This window comes from Ictidomys tridecemlineatus, chromosome 5, assembly GCF_052094955.1.
Source record: "Ictidomys tridecemlineatus isolate mIctTri1 chromosome 5, mIctTri1.hap1, whole genome shotgun sequence".
In the NCBI taxonomy this organism is placed as follows: domain Eukaryota; kingdom Metazoa; phylum Chordata; class Mammalia; order Rodentia; family Sciuridae; genus Ictidomys; species Ictidomys tridecemlineatus.
The window spans coordinates 121,713,346-121,733,401 of record NC_135481.1 but is presented as its reverse complement, the minus strand read 5'-3'; the positions used below and the strand labels follow the sequence as shown (position 1 = coordinate 121,733,401).

Below are 20,056 nucleotides of genomic sequence, written 5' to 3'. Positions count from 1 at the left end.
CTCCATGCCATTGGTGCTGCACTACCTTTCAAGATGGAATCTAAAAGCTTTTCTGCAGGAGGCTCTGGGTTTGATCCCTGCACCACACAAAAAATTAATTAATTAGATAAAATAAACTGGAGCTGCCTATCAAGCCAATCTGAAAACAAAGTGATCTGCCCACCTATGAGGCTTCCTTTGGCCACGTGGAACTCATTCTTGCCTGCGCAGATCCAGACGCCACTGTGGTTAACTCCCAGCAGGCTGGGCTGGCACTGAAGCTGCTGAGACCAAAATGCCAGGCGCAGTTTGTCTGCTACCTTTTCTACGGGCGCCTGGGCTGCTGTGGCCACCGAGTGCGTGGCCTGGATAATTGTCTGGAATAAGCTGCACTGGTCAAACACCACGTAGTCCGTGATGCTCACCTGGAGGGGGCAGAAGAGCAAAGACCTGTGTCAGTGCAGTCGCCAGCACATGCTCTGCCGCCAAGCAAGGTTCTGCCACATCCACACATCTGCATCTACAGTATGATGGCCAGGCACCCCCCCCCCCCACATACACACACACACGTGCAAATGGGGTCTGTGAGAGGGCTGGGAGTAGAACAACAAGCTACTAACTGCCACTGCTTCAAGGGTGGGATTGAAAGTGGTGGAGGACACTAAAAAACAAAACGAAACAAAACCAAAAAAACCTATAAATAAATTAGAAAGATCAGTAGGGTGGAGGGAGAAGGGGAGGGAGAAAGTGCTGGGGACTAAATTAGAGCAAATTATATTCCAATTTTTTTAATTGTCAGTGGACCTTTATTTTATTTATTGATACACAGTGCTGAGAATGGAACCCAGTGCCTCACACATGCTAGGCAAACACTCTGCCACTGAGCCACAGCCCCAGCCCTCCATGCTTTTTTGATTAGGTCAAAAGGTATCTTAATTTTATATGTAACTAGAAAGAATAAAAAGAAAATGGTGGAAGAAAATGTTTCCATTGTATTTTACATACTTCCATATTACCTGGATCAGTTACTAGGGTGTATTATTTTTGTGGTTAAACAGCATTCCTTCCCACTCATTCTAAGTCATTTATTCTAATGAAAATGAGCAAGAACAATTTTGCTTTTAATTTCAGATGTTGCCAATAGACAATAATATACAACATTTAGACTAATAATGAATTAAAAAAGTATTATAAGTAAGAGGATGAAGTAACTTATATCTTAAACCAGGACTACCAACATTCACGCTAAGCCACCAGCATAAACCAGGATACCTCTGGGCACCTACAAGTCTCCTAGCTCAGAGGCAGAACTCGCTTCCATAACATTCCTGGAAAGCATCTGCACAGACACCTCCAGAGATGCTTTTCTAGGCAATCACTTCCCCTCAGGGGACTTCTCCCTTGTTGGGTGGCTGTGATTGAAATTGAGTTCTTTATGACTGCATGACTTTCTCTCATAGTTCTGCATGTTGGGTTCAGTTACAGAGATCCACTCCTGCCCAGATGCTCACTTCCCTCTAGGAGTCATGCAAAATGAATGCTGAGAGTAATGTTACTTATTAAAGGAAACTTAAAAATTAACAAACAAAAAGAAAATACAACACACACTACCTCTTTTTTTCGATTCCAGGGATTAAATCCAGGCTTTACCAGTCCTTTTTTAATTTTTAAATTTTGAAACAGGTCTCCCTACTGATGCTGGATTTGAACTTGTAATCCTCCTGCCTCAGCCTCCAGAGCCGCTGGGATCACAGGTGTGCACCACCATGCCTGGCTCATACTATCCTTTCTTGTCTGTGAAAGGACTAGGGTGGCTATGAGAGCTGTCCTAACTCAAGTTGACACAGATTGGTTTTTTTGTTTGTTTGTTTATTTTTTTATATGGTGCTGAGGATTGAACCCAGTGTCTTACAAATGCTAGGCAAATGCTCTACCACTGAGCCACAACCCCGGGCCCCCCACACGGGGTTCAGACCCTGCTGCAGATCTGCTGCCACATTCAAAACTCTGTAAGCTCTCTCCTGCATGGCTGTGCCATCTGCATCAGAGTGCTCTGGAGTGAGTGGCAGGACACAGGTGCTGCAGCCCTGAGGCTGGCAGCCATGCTGCTGAGTGGCAGACAGCAGAGTCCTGGCTAAGGGCCTGCACAGCTGCGCATGACACTCACCCGACCTGGGGAGTAAAGACACTGCCAAGGGTATCCGCTAAATATGTCAGACTCATCCCCAGCACTCAAGATGTGCAGAAAAGCAGAATGCGGATCACAAGAGAATGGAAAAATTTAGCAGCTAAACACTGGCTACAATGAATCAATCTTTTTTTTTTTTTTTTTTTTTTTAAAGAGAGAGTGAGAGAGGGGGACAGAGAGAGAGAGAGAGAATTTTAACCTTTATTTATTTTTTCTTAGTTCTCGGCAGACACAACATCTTTGTTGGTATGTGGTGCTGCTGAGGATCGAACCCGGGCCGCACGCATGCTAGGCGAGCGCGCTACCGCTTGAGCCACATCCCCAGCCCTACAATGAATCAATCTTAAGAGTATTTAAAATAACTCTGCTGCAAAGTGTCTCAAAATGGTTCTGTCAAATAAAATTTCTCTGAAGGTAATATTATGATGAAATGAGATCTAGCTTTCTGAAAATGAATTTTTCTTTTTTGGTGGTGCTAGAGATTGAATCCAGGGCTTTACATATGCAAGGCAAGCATTCTATATCCCCAGTGAGATCTGGCTTTCTTTCTTTCTTTCTTTTTTTTTTTTTAATATTTTTTAGTTGCCAATGGATTTTTCACTTTATTTATTTATATGTGGTGCTAAGGATCAAACCCAGGGCCTCACACATGCCAGGCAAGTGCTCTGCCACTGAGCCACAACCCCAGTCCATTTTTTTAAAATATTCTTTTTTTTTTTTTTTTAGTTGTAGTTGGACACAATACCTTTGTTTATTTTTAAGTGGTGCTGAGGATTAAACCCAGGGCCTCGCCCGTGTTAGGCGAGCACTCTACCACTGAGCCACAACCCCAGCCCACAGCTTTCTTTATGCTACTTAAAAAACAGATTTTAACCAGCTCTTCTTTGTGAAGAGGCACAGTCGTCTCCTGCTTTGACAGTGCTTGTACAGAACCCACTGTTGAGCCAGCAGCCCTTCACTACGTCCTCAGTGCCCTCACCACCCCAGGCCTCCACACCTCTCCTCAGCCACCTCGGCCACCTCCCTACAGGCACATCAGAACTACCCCAGGACTGGGAGGCCGGCCATTGTCAACTGCTTCCTGTGCTGACTTGTCCATGTCTTACTACTCTGTGATGATGTGGCTCTGAAGAACTTTGCCAAATATGTTCTTCACCAATCTCATGAGGGGAGGGGGCAGGGCAAGAAACCAGACCATGTCGACTGGGGGGTGGGGCTGAATGTAATAAGATGCTCTCTATTTTTTTTTTTTCAAAGAGAGAGTGAGAGAGGAGAGAGAGAGAGAGAGAGAGAGAGAGAGAGAGAGAGAGAGAGAGAAAGAGAGAATTTTTAATATTTATTTTTTAGTTCTCGGCGGACACAACATCTTTGTTGGTAAGTGGTGCTGAGGATCGAACCCGGGCCGCACGCATGCCAGGCGAGCGTGAGGTGGCCATGACAAAAACGACCTCCACTTGCATAATTGCATAGACATCACTTGTGTGAGCAGGTGAAATCAAAGAATGTGGTGCCCATGAAGACAACTTGTGCAATATGGCAGCCTCAGAAGGAGGCATGGCAGAATCTCTTCGACAAGCACAGCCACGAAGGCAGTGATGATGAGAGCTAAGCCTCAGGCTAACCCCCCCACAGTCATGGAATGACTTTTCTGGTCACCAAGGCAGTGTATGCATGTTGGGGTACCTTTACCTTTTCTATAAGTTGTACCAAAGCATCCATGTAAGTGCTTTAATTTGTATCATTTCTTCAAATAAAGAAACCTGGTACCCCCAAAACACAAACGATATATATATTTAGTACACATATAGATATGCAAATACATGTGTGTATCTGTATATGGTTATAAGTACACAGAAGGTATTTTAAAATCACATAACTTTATAAATATTACCTAGAATATCCCATTAGAGACAGATATATGCAATATACATGTTTATCAAGGAGCAAATATAACTTATTTTCTCAAGTTCTCATCTGGCAGAGCAGACAGTGCATGGCATGTCTCAACAAGGCAGATCTGAGGAGACAATAAAACCCGAACCAACAGAGACATAAAAACGGAAGGCATCGATCTGGATGTGGTGGGAAATGCTTGTCGTCCCAGGGACTCAGAAGATGAAACACAGGAGGATCACAAGTTCAAGGCCAGCCTGGGGAACTTAGTGAGACCTGTCTCAAAATAAAAAAGGGTTGGAGGTGTGGATCAGTGGTAGAGTGGTAGAGTCTAGAATGCATATGGCTCTGGGTTCCATCCCCAGAAACAAACAAACAAAACAAGCCCACCCAACTATAAGATGTAACGTATCTCACAACTGTCAGGGCTACCTCATGCCCACAGAGAAGACTGGGAAGCGAAGCTATTGAGGGGGAAAGTGGGTGCTGCTTGACTACTCCCTCTGGCTTCTCACAGCATCCTCCTGTCAAGGAGCATGTGGAAAACTCTCCATTCTCTGTTGAAACATCACTGACTTAAAAGAGGTCTTTCAAGCAATCGTTAACAGATGGATTTTAACTGTGGATTGGGTTTCTCTTTTCATAGTATATTTGTTCCACATTAAACATCACTATTATCTAGGTCTTCAGATGGCTGCCACTGGGTTTACTTAGCTTATAATGATGAATGTCTAAATAAATAAATAAAATCTGCATTACTTAAACAAGGAAAGCATGGCGAGTTACCCCTGATGACAAGTCCTTGTGTCTCACATGTGCTCAAATCCAAGTGTCTGGCCCACAACAGCAAGAGTGAGTACTGTTCATATAATTCAGCCTCCTAAGGAAGAGGGGAGGAAGAAAGGAAGCGGAGCCCTTGGCCAATTCCAGAGCACCTACTTGCCACCAGTGGCTGTCATCTCCTTGCGGCTTCTTGGGAACCACGCCAGTTCTGAACCATAGCTTTCCACGAATGTCCAGAGCCCACAAGGTGTGCTGATCCCCGAGAGTTATGCAGACAGGCTCCAAAGCTTGCTTTTCACTAAAAATGAGCAAGAGAACACGAGATTCAGTCACCAAAGTCAGGGCTGCCCCATCGCGTTTGTCCTGGTGGGCTTGCATGAAGAAGAAACATGCCCCTGCTAGGTGTGAGTGAGTCACACAACTGTGCAACAGAAACTGTCCAGATGTGCAGCAGTTGTTCAAGAGCCAGAATGGTGGGGAAAGCTATGGAGAGAAAGCCACCTAAGACAAGTGTGAGTGGGTGCTGATGGCATCCCAGGTCAAAAGCATCCCCATCACTACCCTCTCCTCCCCTAGTAATCTACCGCAAACTCCCTCATGGGCCCAGTGATGTCATGCAGCCAGCCCCAGGTAGATGCCGCCCTCTATGCAGGGTTTATCTCTTCCTCCTTCTGGGCACGTTCATGACAGCTCTGAGGCTCAGCTACTGCTCCTAGTGGCATACTGCCTCCCAGCCTCTGCAGGCAGTCAACAGTTCCTTGGCACCATGCACTCCACATCCCATCAAAGACCCTCTGGACTAACTGGTGTCCACTATTATGAGGCTCACCACTGGACTGACAGCTGATGATGGCAGAGCCAAGTCTCAGCCACCCTGGCTCACAGCACTGCTCCCTGAAGGTTCACTGGCTGTCTAAATTCAAATCAAGACCATCCTGGTCTGATTATTCCTAGGGACTAAATTTCAATTGACTAGGATGAAAATACAACAAAGTATCTTGACCTAAGCCATTGTAGCCTGAACAGAAACCATCTGCCAACAGGCAGTTCTGAATGGAGACCAGCACGAGAGACTTATGACTTTGAGGCTTAGGGTAACACAGGGCAGCAGCATTTTAAAAATAGCTCCAACTTGATGCCCTGTCTGCTGGCAGAGGTAGGCAAAGAGTGTCCCCAGACCAGGCTTTAGAAGTTAACTCTGGGGCTGGGGATGTGGCTCAAGCGGTAGCGCGCTCGCCTGGCATGCGTGCGGCCCGGGTTCGATCCCCAGCACCACATACCAACAAAAATGTTGTGTCCGCCGAGAACTAAGAAATAAAAAATGTTGGAAATTCTCTCTCTCTCTCCCTCCTCTTCTCTCACTCTCTCTTAAAAAAAAAAAAAAAAAAAAAAAAAAAAAAAAAAAAAAAGAAGTTAACTCTGACAACTCAAGAGAACTCTATCATCATGAGACCTTTAGGGGTTGGCTCTGCCCAGAAAGACCTGCATGGGTGGCTTGTGGAGAGTCATGCTGAGGAGAACACAGGAGAGGACAAACACAGTGCCTGGCCGTACCTGACAATGTCACACTTCCACTGCTCCCCTTCTGGACAGAAGCTGCTCACGCCCTCCCGATACAGGAGGGCCCTCTGTTCTGTCAGTGCCCACACCACACTGTTCCGGGCTGTGATCTGGGACAGTGGGTAAGGACAGTCGACCTTCACGGCTCGGGCACAGGGGCGATCCACGCTGAGACCTGCCAACAAAAGGGAACAGAGGGCCTAAGGATGCAACATCAGTACTTCACACTCTACCATAAATCTGATGTTTGCATATTTTTCTTTTCTAGTACTTTGCCATATTCTTTCATAATGAGTGCCTTTATCTTGAAGGTTTAGCCAACAAAAAGTAGTTAAATTTTGCTTCAACAAGACATGTGTCTAAGGCAATTTTAAATACTCTTTGGAACTAAAGGATTGTAATTCAGAATTCTCTGCTGTCCCAAGGTAACTTTAGATGTTCTGGAGAAGCCAGGTGTGGTGGTGCATGTTTGTAATTCCAACTATGTGGGAGGCTGCTGCAGGAGGATCACAAGTTCAAGTTCAGCCTGGGCATCTTAGTGAGTTCCTGTCTTGAAATAAAAACACAAGGGCAGAGGGCGGACCTCAGTGGCAGAGTGTCTGCTTAACTTGTGTGAGACCCTGTGTTCATTTCCCAGTACTGTAAAAACAAATTTTTAAAAAATAAAACAAAATTTAAAAATAAAAAGGGACTGGAGATGAAGTTCAAAGGTAGAGCACTTGCCCGGCATGCACAAAGCCCTGGGTTCAATTCCAAGTGCCGCAAAAAAAAAAAAAAAGTTCACAGGTCTCTTTTACTAGGAAGGCTGTGCCCCTCCAGGCCTCAGCTGCTGCAGGGCCTCCAGCCAACAAAGCAGCTCCCCTTTTCTCTGCTTTCACCAGTGCTAGATGCAAACCCCTCACTGAGGTCTGTTAGTCACACTGCAGGTCTGTAGCAGGGCCAGAGCTCCCTCCCTGACTCCCTGTCCCTGGCTCTTCCCTTCTTCCTGTTGTCTGTCGTAATTGTAACCTAAGTGAGCTCAAAGGCCACTCCTAAGGGAGCTGGCAGAACAGCTATCACCTAAAACCTTGTGTTCAACAGCCTCAGCTTGCAATTAGGTTTCAGTGCTATGATCATAAAAGCACCCACAGTAGAACCCAGATGGCAGTCACTTGCAGGATTTCTCATTGTACATTCTTGGGCAACCCACAGGCTCTAATGCATAGGTTCAGCTGGGTCTCATGAGAAATTACTGCCCTGGTAATTGTGCTGGCACTCCTGGCTAAGAGTCATCTTCTCTTCATCCCCAGGCCAAAAGCATCACCTCTTCCCCACGTCCCAATCTCAAAGTTCTGGAAGCTAAATGTGTATATGCCTTGCTACACCCATTTTCACTTAAAGGAAGATGGAGGAACTAGGTTGGAGAGCAGGATCTGAAATGGCCTGAAGCTGGAGAGGCTGCCCACCATGTGCTCAAGGCTCCTGGACACCTGAGAGAGCCAAGCCAGCCAGAGCTTTCAATCCCAAGAACCACTCGCAGCTGATGGTTCACAATAGATAAATCATGCTTTTGGAACTAGTAATATTAAATGATTAGAAAACTAATCTTTACATAAATCCAATATGACCTCTTGACAACCCGAACAGAACTTCTCTGCCCCTAAGTCCTTTGCAGGTATCAAGAGATCACAATGTTGGGCTGGGGATGTGGCTCAAGCGGTAGCGTGCTCGCCTGGCATGCGTGCGGCCCGGGTTTGATCCCCAGCACCACATACAAACAAAGATGTTGTGTCCGCCGAAAACTAAAAAATAAATATTAAAATTCTCTCTCTCTCTTAAAAAAAAAAAAAAAAAAAAAGAGATGTTGTTGGCAAACCGTTTCCCATTGTGCTGACAGTACATGAACACTCACTCATATTGCAATTTGTTTATAATAAACAGGTCCCACTGTGCCACACCTAGCAGCTGGAGGTTTTCCTAAAGGCAATTTTCTAGGACAAGTTGAACTTCTATGTGGAGCATGTATTTCTTGTTTTTCTCTGACAACATGTAAATAAGCACATAGAGCCAGTCTTTGACCTGGCTGGAAAAAATCCAGCTGCTCAAGCTTCAAGGGGGAGATGACTCTGTTTTTCTTCCCTCTTAAGATTGGATATCACAGGGTATGTGATCTGCAATGGTTAGCCACAAGAAGATTCTGCTTTTGTATCTCGCTAAAAAACCCCTCAATTTGTCCCAAATCTGTGTCAATATCAGGAAATGGCAAACTCCTAAGTTTTTTTTTTGTGTAAATGGGTGGTGAGCTTCTGAACTATGTGTTACTAACAAAGCAGGCACTCAAGAAGCGGAGGTGCTAAACAAGCCCTCGGTCACCTGTCTGTAGGTACAGGTCTCCGTTGGTCCTGATGATCCAGGCCGTGTCATCACTCAGGGCCACAAACACTGCCTGGGGCAGGGCTTCATACCAGTGCCGCTTCCCCTTGATGGTGACTTTTCCACAAGCAAAAGCACGGTTAGATTTCTGCTCAATTTTCCAGAGAAGGGCTCCTGTGGAAATAAGAATCCTACTCACCATCCAATAAATATTAGAATTTCCTAAACAAAAACCTGTACTCTGGGTCCTGTAAGGGAGAGATTTCTAACTCACATCCTGTTGGTTCCAGCCAACCATGCTGAGGCTTGAACCCTTGGCCACCGCCTGCCAGCTGTGTCTCTGGGCATCAAGTCCTGGATGTCTCCAAGCCTCAATTTCCTTATTTGTGAAATGGGATCACCTCCCACCTTATAGGCTGGTCTAAAGCCTGGAGATGAGGGGAGAACCATGACATGCATGTGGAGCTGAGCATCTCACAGGGCAGAGGAATGACACCCTGTAGCCTGGACAGAGGAAGTGTCCTGATAGATATCCTGCCTTCAGGGATTCAGAGGGAGGGACCACTTCTGGGCCGGCTAAATGGAAGAGATGCACAAAAAAGACGCATTGAAGGGGATTCTGAGGAAGAGAGGAAGGAGGAGCTGTATATTGGAAGGATGCAGACAGGTCCTCCAGATGGAGGAGCGGTACCGGACAAGGCAGGCAAGGTGAGGAACCACCGGCTGAGAGCAAGCTGGGCTGGACCAGGGGTTCTGTCAGGTGGCCAGGCCTGGGTACTCCCCAACACCACACAGCATGGGGGCCCTAGTGCCCCTCAAAGATATGGGCCCTGAAGGACATCTCAGTTGACAACATTAATCTCAACAGAAATGGGGAACTCCAACCAGAGCAATAAAGAACTGAAGAGCTCGGAGATACAAAATAATTAATGTGACCAGGAGAAAACCAAAGTTTCTAAGTGGCTGGGGAAATGAACCCAGAGGCAACAGGAGAACAGTTAAGAGGCAGCGCCAGCTAGTGGAGGGGCTGCTCTCTCAGTCAGTCTCCACAGAGTAAGTTCCAAGCCAGGAGTGAAAGAAAGGGAACAAAACAACCCTAAACAAACTGGTATTTTAAATGGTGACACGGACAAGGACAAGTTCAGAGAAGTTCAGAGTAAAGTTACAGGAGTCTTGTCTGACTCCCACTTCAAGGCAAAACCCATCTGATTCCATTCTATTCACCCCACCACACTGGAATACAAAGAGAAATGGCCAGGATTAAGCAAAACAAATCCGAGTCAGTCTTGGTGGAACACGCTATAATTCCAGTGACTTGGGAGGCTCAGGACCTAAGCAACTTAGCAAGACCCCGTCTCAAAATAAAAAACCAAAAGGGTCAGGGATAGAGCTCAGTGGTAAAAATGCCCCTGGGTTCAATCCCTAGCACCAACCAATAAATTAAAACAAATTAGCAGACCCTCTTTTGGGAGTGTCTACCTGAATTTACTAAGGTACCTGGTCATGGCAATGGAAAAGTAAAGGACCTCCCTTGTACACTTGGGGAGTGGACTGTACACCCATAGCACACAGCTCATTAGAGACAAACTTTAAAAAGAACACCAAACTGGACATATCCGACACATCCATGGGTCTATCTTCCTTAGTTCAATTGATTTTCAGTGGACACTGATGAAGAGAAATACACTTTATTTTTATAAGGACATAGTATATTAAAATATCTTTTTAAAATCTTCAATTCTAACTATTTACATAGCTTACTAAAATATCTTCATGTGTTGCCATTGCAATTAATAAAAAACCAAAAGCTCAACAGAACAGCCATCGCACTATTAAGTGATATCAAAGGAAGAAATTCTCGGTCTTTGGAGGAAGCACCTCTCAGGCCTGCTAGGAAAGATCAGTCTGCACTTATGTGCTAAGTGGTTTGCACCTGGGAGCTGGGGAGCTGGGGAGCCAGGGAGTTGGGGAGCTGGGGAGTTGGGGAGCTGGGGCCGGGAGGCCGACCTGAAGGGGAGACCGCCACCTGCTGGACCGCATCTTCAAACTTCTGCCAGCGCAGCCCAGCGCCTGGCAGTGCACTGCAGAACAGGCTGCCTTTGTAGTCCAGGCACCAAATATACTTCTCGGAGACCGCCAAGCTGAGTATGCCATAGCCAGGACCCGAGTAGCCCATCCAGCTCTCTGCAAACTTACAAGGACAGAGTGGGTAAGTTCCAAGGCAGGGGATACTGCTACACCAATCCTACTGTTGTCAACGAGAAAAGAGAGCAGAACATCAAAATGATACAGCTGAGAGGGTCTTTGTGAAGCCATGCAGAGACTGGTCCCTGCTCTCTTTGGAACTTCCACTTAGGAACATTCTGGAATAAGACCCCATAGCGACCCTGGGTGACACCTGGTCAGGTTGAACTTCCTTCCTGAGCATGAGAAAGGCCCTGGCTTCAGTCTACTTTACAAGGAGGTGAACATCAGCACTCACTGCAGACCCACTGTGTGTGTCTGCCTGTTGTGGGTATGCAGGGGAACAGCTCTCCACTCTTTTTCACTAGCTTTGTAAGCACTGTTCCCACCCTCAGACATGTGGTGTGGCATATGCAGTGGCCGTGAAGGCCTGGCCAAGGCATTCTAACTGAAATTGGTACACTAAGGTTTCATTACTAGGATTCTTTTAAAAATCAAAACTAAACACATCCCTTGTACTTTAACAAATTTCTAAAACTGCACAGGAAGTTGATATACGCACTAAGTGAGTACAGATGCTCAATATGGAAGTCAACTACTTCAGCGAGAACGGTGTTCACTTCTTCTTCTGCTCACCATGGCAAGCCTTGCTCCTGACCCTTCTCCCCACAATAAAATACCCACAGAATGTCTTGGCTTTTCAACTGTCTGGTTCAGGGCAAGGGGGGTGGGATTTGGAGGGGAGAGGGTCCTCAGAATGCCAGGATCCCTCTCACCTACGTAAGGACTTTTCCTATACCAGCCCCACAAACAAGGTCTACCTGGCTGACGCCCTGATGGGCCTTCCTGCAGCCCTGTCTACTTGACATCCTCACTGAATCCACTTGACCCTGAAGATCCGGACATGACCTGGCCTCCTCTGTAGACTCTGAGGCCCAGGAGACAGGATTCACAACAACCACCATCTGTGCTGTGATATCCCCAGCAAACACAGCCTGGCAGCCTGAGCATGTGGGAACTAGTGGGTTCAAAAATGCACACGGGAGGGCCGAATGAGAGGCCCACCTGGTCTCCACACAAGCAAACAGACACTTCACTCTGATGGCCTCACTGTACAGAGGATGGGAGAGGGTTCTGGGGCCCATTCTGCCCTTTCATTTACTAGGTGATCTTACACAACTAATTTGACTCTTTTGAGCCTCAATTCCCTCTGTTAAATGGGACAATAGTACCTATTTTGTAGTTTGTAAATTTTATTTTTATTTTTTGTGATACCAGGGGATTGAACCAGGGGCTGTCTAACACTGAGCTACATCCCCAGCTCTTTTTATTTTTTGAGACAGGGTCTGTTCAAGTTACTGAGGCTGGCCTTGAACTTGGGATTCTCTTGCTCAGTCTCCTGAGTCGCAGGGATCGCATGCGTGCACTACTGTGCTGGCTAGTTCATTTTTTTTTTTAAGAAGCAAGTATGTTAACTTGTAAAGGGCTCAACAAAGTCTCTGTATATGATGAGAGCTGACGAAAGTCACATACTTTCAGCACTTGAGAACCCAGTGGAAACGTGGGGAAAGCCCCCATGGCTCTAGGCGAACAGCCAGCCGCCAGCGACATCTCATAGCCACAGTTAGTAGGAAATGTTAGCTTTGAAACCAAATGCTTTTATACTTCTAATGATGATTACTTGCTAAGGAAAGTAAGCACTTAAAAAAATCACTTTTTAATATAAAATGCCCAAGAGCAGTTAATAAGTACCTCTGAATTAGAGGGGCTATAGGCCCACAGGAGTCTGACTATACCAAAGCTGGTTTCTGCACAGAATGCTGGGGAGTTTTGGGGCCACTGCCTAGAGATTGAGAGACAGCAGTTCTGCAAATAGCTGCAGTCCCTGCTGATGATGTCTAGGAGCTATCTGACTGTGGAGGGTAGGGAGCACCCCATCTTTGACCTCCAGAGGCTTTCCACACCACAGCAAACATTGCTCTGCCCAGTGATTTCTGAGAAGGCCCCAGGCTAACACTAAGTGAACATGCTGCCCTGGCCTTGCTGGGTGGGAACAGATAGCAAGATGCTGCTTCTGAAGGCAGTGGGTCACTGAGCAGGGCAGAAGCAGTTCAGGCCATTCAAAGTCTCTGTGCTGCAAACCCCCCAAATCCAATCTTTAAAATACCTTTGGCCTGGGCTGGGCATGTAGCTCAATGGTAGAGCACCTGTCTAGGGTGCACCAGGCCTTGGGTTTGATCCCCAGCACTGTGAAATAAACAGACACCCTCCCCCACAAAAAAAGCAAAACAAAAGAAACATATTTGGCCTGCACATTTTGCAGTAGGAATATAATTTTTTTTTCCACATCTCTTCAAAATGAAAAGCAGGTATAGTTAAGCCCCCATGCCTGTGTCACACACCTGGTCCAACTTGAGCAGCGTGGCATCATCTGCACCTGGCCGGCTCAGGTCCTGTAGGGAGTGACTGGCTCTGAGCTCTGTCACACTAGTCTCCGAGGATGAAGATGGGAGCCCGTGAGCATAGATGTCCTCCTCGTCACTGGACGTCAAAGCTTGATCCCGAGAAGGCTCATGAGTGCTGGCCACTAAGGCAGGGACCAGAGGAGTCAACTGTCCTCCCACCCTCCACACGTCACATTCAGAAGCAGGGGTTACTTTCTGACGTGTGTCATTATCAGTAACAACACGCCAGGGATGTGAGCCAAGGGAGCCAGGAGCTCCCAGGTGGATTAGGCTGTCCTCTTTGCTGCTGGCCTCTACAGTGTAGTCTTCATCAGCTCTAGTCCCAGGAAGCCACTGCTCAGCACTGGGGACCCAGCAGGGGATGGAATGCAGCACGGGTGAGTCCAGGAGAGGGGCTTCAGAAGTGCTGTGGGGGGCTTCAGCCTCCATGTCTTGTATCTCAAGTGCCTCAACAACACTTCCCTGTTCTCGGGAGGGTGTCTCTTCGTGCTTCAGGGCATCCTCCACAGGAACAGGCTCCGCTTTGAGGCCTGTGATCTCACCATCTTCCACATCTTCCCTTGGGAGCAAGGGCAAGTCCAGTACCCCATTAAGCAGATGTGTCTCCTGTGCACTGTTACACGGAGGGATTTCAGTCCTAAAGTCATTTTCTTCACCTAGCACATCAGGGGCAGACTCAGGCACTTCCAGGATACTAAATGCTTCAGGGTCAGTACTTCCCTGAAGGATGGTGTTCACTTCAGCACTAAGGCTGCTTTCCTGGTCAGGAGACTCTGTGCTTAACTGATCCACGCTACTGCCCAGAACACTTGAAGTCAAGGACAGCTGGTCGGTGTTCAAAGACAGGGGACTATCACCAGGACACTCAGAGCAGGGAGTCGATTCAAGGGAACTGTGACAGGCATTCCTGCTTCCACCTTCTAATTTAAAATGAGAACATTCAAAATAAGGGTTGATTCCACATAAAGACATGACTCTACATTGACAGGGAGAGACTACTTATAAAACACATTTTTAGCTCAAGAAAAGATCCCACAATTTAAATGTGAAGGATATTTAGTTAGTGAAGAATAAAGCCCTTTAGTACAAACTATTCCAACACAGGATGTTTTATATGGACACAATACCATACTCACCAATGGGCTCTGAAGCCCTAGAAATGCTAAGCAGAAAGTTGGGAGAGAACAAAGAGGTGTGTTCAACTGGGTGATACAACTTGCTCACGCACCAATTTTAACAATTATCAAAATGCTTAGAAATTTGGTAACATTTTCCTTAAATAACTGCAGTGACCTTGAGCTAGGCAGGCTCAAATGGTACCAGCAATAAAAAGTTCAACGTGAAAACCTGCGTTTGCATCATCCAACCCTGAACGTATGCGCAATGTCCTCACCACACCGGCACAGAGCTTCCTGTTTCCATGACTTTGCATCCATGATTGTTGACTCTCTCGTCTAACAAATGGTCTACATGGATAAGTCAACACTGTAACTTAAATATAGAAAAGAACAAAACCCAGACCCTTGAAGCAGGGTGTGAGCACACCAACCAGAGCCCTGTTGGCACAGCCTGCAGTCATGCTTCTTGGCTAATGTGTGAACTACTATACCGTTCAACTCCTCTGGGGAGGAGGGCATTTGTTTTCTGAAGACCTTTTCTCTGAGTGGGCAAGTGCTCATTCAGTAAGCAGCAACACTCCTACACGGGGAGATGTGCCCCTTCCCAAAGGGTGTGGTCAGACTGCCCCATGGGGGCTACATGAGTTGGTACCTGTCCTTTTCTTCTTCTTCTTCTTCTTCACTTTGATAGGTTTCACAATAAGCTCCTGCTCAAAGTCTTCCGAGCTGATGACACTGAATCTCTGTGAGGAGGGTTGGTTGCCCTTGCCTGATTCCGGGACTACCTGGCCCCCAGGGGCCAGCAGCCCAAAGCTGCTGTCAGTGGAGTTGAGTGAACTACTTCTGCTCCGTGGCTCACTGGCTACTGAGCTGGCCACAGAAGAGCCTCTGAGCCTCGTCTGGGAAGCTGTGGCCCCCAGTGGCTTCTCCAGATGCTGCATGTGGGCATGTTCCGAGCATCCTGATATCTCCAGACCATCTCTCACTGAGAAAGAAGAGTTCAAGTCAATAATGATCATCCAGGTCAATGTGTACTTATTCCAGTTTGCCAGCCTAAATAACAGCTGCCACAGAGGGAAGCAAGGTTCCTGCCTACTGAAGAACTGAGCAATTCTAAATTTATAGGAACACACAGAATTCTAGGAATTCTAAATTCACAGGTGTGTGTTACTGGGCAGTGAATTCAGAGCCTTAAACATGCTAGGCAAACAAGCCACCACTAAGATAGTCCACAACCCTTTAAAAAAAAAATTTTTTTTTTTTGACAGGCTCTTGCTAAGTTGCCAAGGCTGGCCTTGAACTTGAGATCCTCCTGCCTCGGCCTCCCAAGTAATTGTGGTGATATGTGTGTGCCACCACACCAGGACAATAAAGTGGTTTTTGATTTTTCCTTTCTACTCACCCAAACTTCCTATCTGCACACCAGGGCCTCCAAACATGAGATGATCTAACCTAAGCCTTACATAGCTAATTTCTCATTAAAGTATTATGGGGCTGGGGCTGGGGCTGGGGCTCAGCAGAACAGTGTTTGCCTAGCACGTGTGAGGCCCTGGGTTCAATCCTTAGAACCACATATAAAATTAATAAAATAAAGGTATTGTTTCCAACTACAACTAAAAAATAAATAAATATATTTTTTAAAAAAAGTATTGTGAACATTATTTTCAGAATAAGATGAAGACTCCAAACATCTTCTTCTATAAATAAACTGCAATGACTTAACTGGCAGAATAATGGTCAATTTTATAACTATAAACTGCATGCCACAGAGAGAAGCACTTCCCATGACACATGGTGCATTTAATGAGAAATACAAACCTATTGATGCTAGTCCTTCAGGTCTGCTTGAAATTCTTATAATGTTCCTATCTCCCTTTAAGAAAAATATTTCATTTTCTGTGCAGGAAACAGATACAATATCACCGGATCCTTCCAAACCAGCAACTGTGGCCTGTCAGAAATAAATAAAATCACAAACCTAGATAATAGTAATGGTTCAAAGGATAAAAAAGCATGTGTAATTGTGGAACCAACCTAGATGCCCTTCAATAGATGAATGGATAAAAAAAAAATGTGGCATTTATACACAATGGAGTATTACTCTGCATTAAAAAATGACAAAATCATAGAATTTGGAGGGAAATGGATGGCATTAGAGCAGATTATACTAAGTGAAGCTAGCCAATCTTTAAAAAACAAATGCCAAATGACTCCTTTGATATAAGGGGAGTAACCAAGGACGGGGTAGGGACGAAGAGCTTGAGAAGAAGATAACATTAAACAGGGATGAGAGGTGGGAGGGAAAGGGAGTGAGAAGGGAAATCACATGGAAATGGAAGGTGATCCTCAGGGTTATACAAAATTACATATAAGAGGAAAGGAGGGGTAAAACAAGATAATACAAGTGGAAGAAATGATTTACAGTAGAGGGGGTAGAGAGAGAAAAGGGGAGGGGTGGGGAGGGGAGGGGAGGGGAGGGGAGGGGGGATAGTAGAGAATAGGATAGACAGCAGAATACATCAGTCACTAGAACGGCAATATGTAAATCAATGGAAGGGTAACTGATGTGATACAGCAATCTGTATACGGGGTAAAATTGGGAGTTCATAACCCACTTGAATCAAACTGTGAAATATGATATATTAAGAACTATGTAATGTTTTGAACGACCAATATAAATAAATAAAAAAAAAGCATGTGTAAGAATTTAAATATGGATGCACTTTGTTATCACTTCCTGCAAATTCTTTTTTTTTGGGTGGGGGGGCGGGTACTGTGGATTAAACATAGGGATGCTTAACTACTGAGCCACATCTCCGGACCTTTTTAAAATTTTTATTTGGTTGAAGACAGGGTCTTTCTAAGTTACTTAGGGCTTCATTAAATTGCTGAGGCTGAACTTGTTATCCTCCTGCCTCAGCTTCCAAAGTTAGTAGGCAGCACCCTGTCTCTGGCTGAAATAAAGAGTAAGTCAATCCAGTCAGGTAGTATCTGACAGATGTGACCTGCAGATGTTCAATTTAGCAGTAGGGTGACGTGACTAAGCCAGCAAAGCCTCTCCCCATCCCTCAGGCCCCCTCCTCAGGCCTGCTTGGCTTCCTGATCCTTACAATGTGAAGCTCATCCTCCTTGACAAATGCAGGGGCCTCTGCCATCCATGGCCTGGTCATCCTGCCTCAGCTGAGCTTCACAAGCAGGGAGCATGTATGCAAATTCTAGTCCCATTCTTCCATAGCCCACACATGCTTTCTTTCCTGTCCTGCTGGGGAAGTTCCAATTTTATCCAGATGCCATCTCCTCAAGAACTGTTCCCTGACCAGCTCACATTCTTGGGCAATGCTCAGGACTCCCTGGAGGCTTGTTTCCTATAAACCTCCATGTGGTATATCTCTCCTGGGCTGAAGTATGTGTTAGCACATCTAGCTCCCCCTGCTGTGGGAAAGGCCAGTGTGCCTGCAATTCATGACTTCTAAATTAATATAAGAGGGGAGGAAGGATGTCCCCAGCTAAAAACAGACACAAAGGACATCCCAATTCCACACTGCTTTAGAGACAGTTTGTGCTTTTCAGCAAATAGTGTAAACAAGAGGCCAGTTCACAGCAGAAGATGAAGAAAGTCTCAATTCTCTGCTTGCTAATTTGCAGGCAGTCCTAACAAACAGCTAGAAACAGGACATTAGTTTCTGAAAGCTGAAAATTAAGTTGCTCTGGGGAGGTGCAGATTCAGGTGACAGCCGGCACATCTATGCACTAGCATCCATCAACATGTCCTTGCCTATGAAATGAAGTTAATTATGTGTGTTGAGTAAAGCAATGGGTAAGAGCTGAAATGAAAAGGACAGATGGACAATTACAAAGTATCTTAATGCCACTAATTATCAGGTTCAAAAGGAATGGGAAGAAGAAAAGTTAAGTTCTCTAAAACTAGGGAAAGAATAAAAAAGAAGTCTTGAAATATCTCTCATAAAAGAAAAAAAGAAATTCAAGGCTGGAAGGTGATCCCTCTATCCAATAACCTGTATGCCCCATTTACAGATAAGAAAGCCATGGTAAGACAGATGGGAGACTCTAGGTTATAGGGAGAAACAGGCCAGAATCTTCTCTTGGGTCCCTTTTCTTTCTACCAAACCACTATTTCCAGGCATGGATGGTAATAGTAATTAAGGAGACTCCAAAGAGGAGCAGATGAATATAATTTGGCTGATGTACACCAAATAAGAACACCCTTCACTGGAGAGTAAGGCCAGGCAAAAGGCCTGTGTTTAGGACAAGAAGAAACGGAAACTAAACAGCTTTGTTTAAATCTTTCTCTAATAGTGACCTTTTATCATTCTGATTTAAACAGAAATTGTTTCCTGCTATGATTTAATAATGATGCTAGAAAATTGCCCAAGATATGTCATTAAATTTAAAAAAAAAAGTGGAAAAACTGGCAAAATGATTTAGCTCACTCTGTGTAGAAGAACAGGGTGGAAAGCAACCTGGAGCTGAGTAACACTGGAGAGCCCTGGGGATGGTTATTCTGAGTGTGCTCACTATGACCCAGGAGGAAAACATGACCTGTGGTGAAGCATGTGCAAGGTGCCTTGGGTTTAGCTGCAGCAGAGGAGGAGAAGAAGAAGATACATGACCCAAATAGATTACAAAGAAAAAGTTTAATTTTCTTTTTAGTTTTTTTTTTTTTTTTTTTTACTGGGGATTGAACTCAGGGCTGCTTAACCACTGAGCCATATCCCCAGCCCTTTTTTTACATTTTATTTAGAGACAGGGTCTCACTGAGTTGCTTAGGCCTCACTAAATTGCTGAGGCTGGCTTTGAACTTGTGATCCTGCCACAGCCTCCCAAACTGCTGGGATTATAGGTGTGTGCCACTGCGCCTTGCTAATTTTTTTTTTTTTTTTTTTGGTACTGGGGATTGAACTCAGGAGTACTCGAGAGCCACATCTCTAGTCCTATTTTGTATTTTATTTAGAGCAGGGTCTCACCGAGTTGCTTATCACCTTGAAGTTGCTGAGGTTGGCTTTGAACTTGCGAGTCTCCTATGTCAGCCTCCCAAGCAGCTGGGATTACAGGCATGAGCCACCGCACCTGGCAATTTTGTTTTTAAATAAAAATAAAAACCACAATTTCTTGGCAGGGCATAGAACTATGAACATCAAAGCAAACTATCTTTTAAGATCTATGAAAATTACCAATCCTTTATTTAATTTCCTTGACTGGCCCAAAAGAAAAAATGAAACATGAGAATCAACAGTGCTGCTTCTTTTGGGGCTGGGGATGTGGCTCAAGCGGTAGCACGCTCGCCTGGCATGCGTGCGGCCCGGGATCGATCCTCAGCACCACATACAAAAAAGATGTTGTGTCCGCCGAAAACTAAAAAATAAATATTAAAAAATTCTCTCTCTCTCTCTCTCAAAAAAAAACAAAAAACCAAAAATAAGAAAACAGTGCTGCTTCGTCACTCTCTGAGCCCGAGGAAGGACACTGCATGGATAAACATCCTCTTTGCTCTTTTGACACCAAACTTGCGTAGG

The 20,056-nt window shown here is 45.4% G+C and overlaps 1 protein-coding gene across 7 annotated transcripts in view; it reads right to left on the bottom strand.

The window, feature by feature from the left end:
* The window catches only part of Tecpr2 (tectonin beta-propeller repeat containing 2), a 79,791-nt gene that overhangs the window by 33,500 nt on the left and 26,235 nt on the right, over positions 1-20,056 (bottom strand). For all 7 annotated transcript variants that reach the window (XM_005341003.5, XM_040273955.2, XM_040273957.2 and 4 more), the window contains 8 exons: positions 16,341-16,473; positions 15,175-15,507; positions 13,342-14,324; positions 10,763-10,946; positions 8,756-8,929; positions 6,398-6,578; positions 5,000-5,141; positions 164-404 (listed from right to left, as the gene is read on the bottom strand). In XM_005341003.5, the coding sequence (XP_005341060.2) occupies positions 164-404; positions 5,000-5,141; positions 6,398-6,578; positions 8,756-8,929; positions 10,763-10,946; positions 13,342-14,324; positions 15,175-15,507; positions 16,341-16,473 (2,371 nt within the window). The remainder of the gene's footprint in view (positions 1-163; positions 405-4,999; positions 5,142-6,397; positions 6,579-8,755; positions 8,930-10,762; positions 10,947-13,341; positions 14,325-15,174; positions 15,508-16,340; positions 16,474-20,056) is intronic.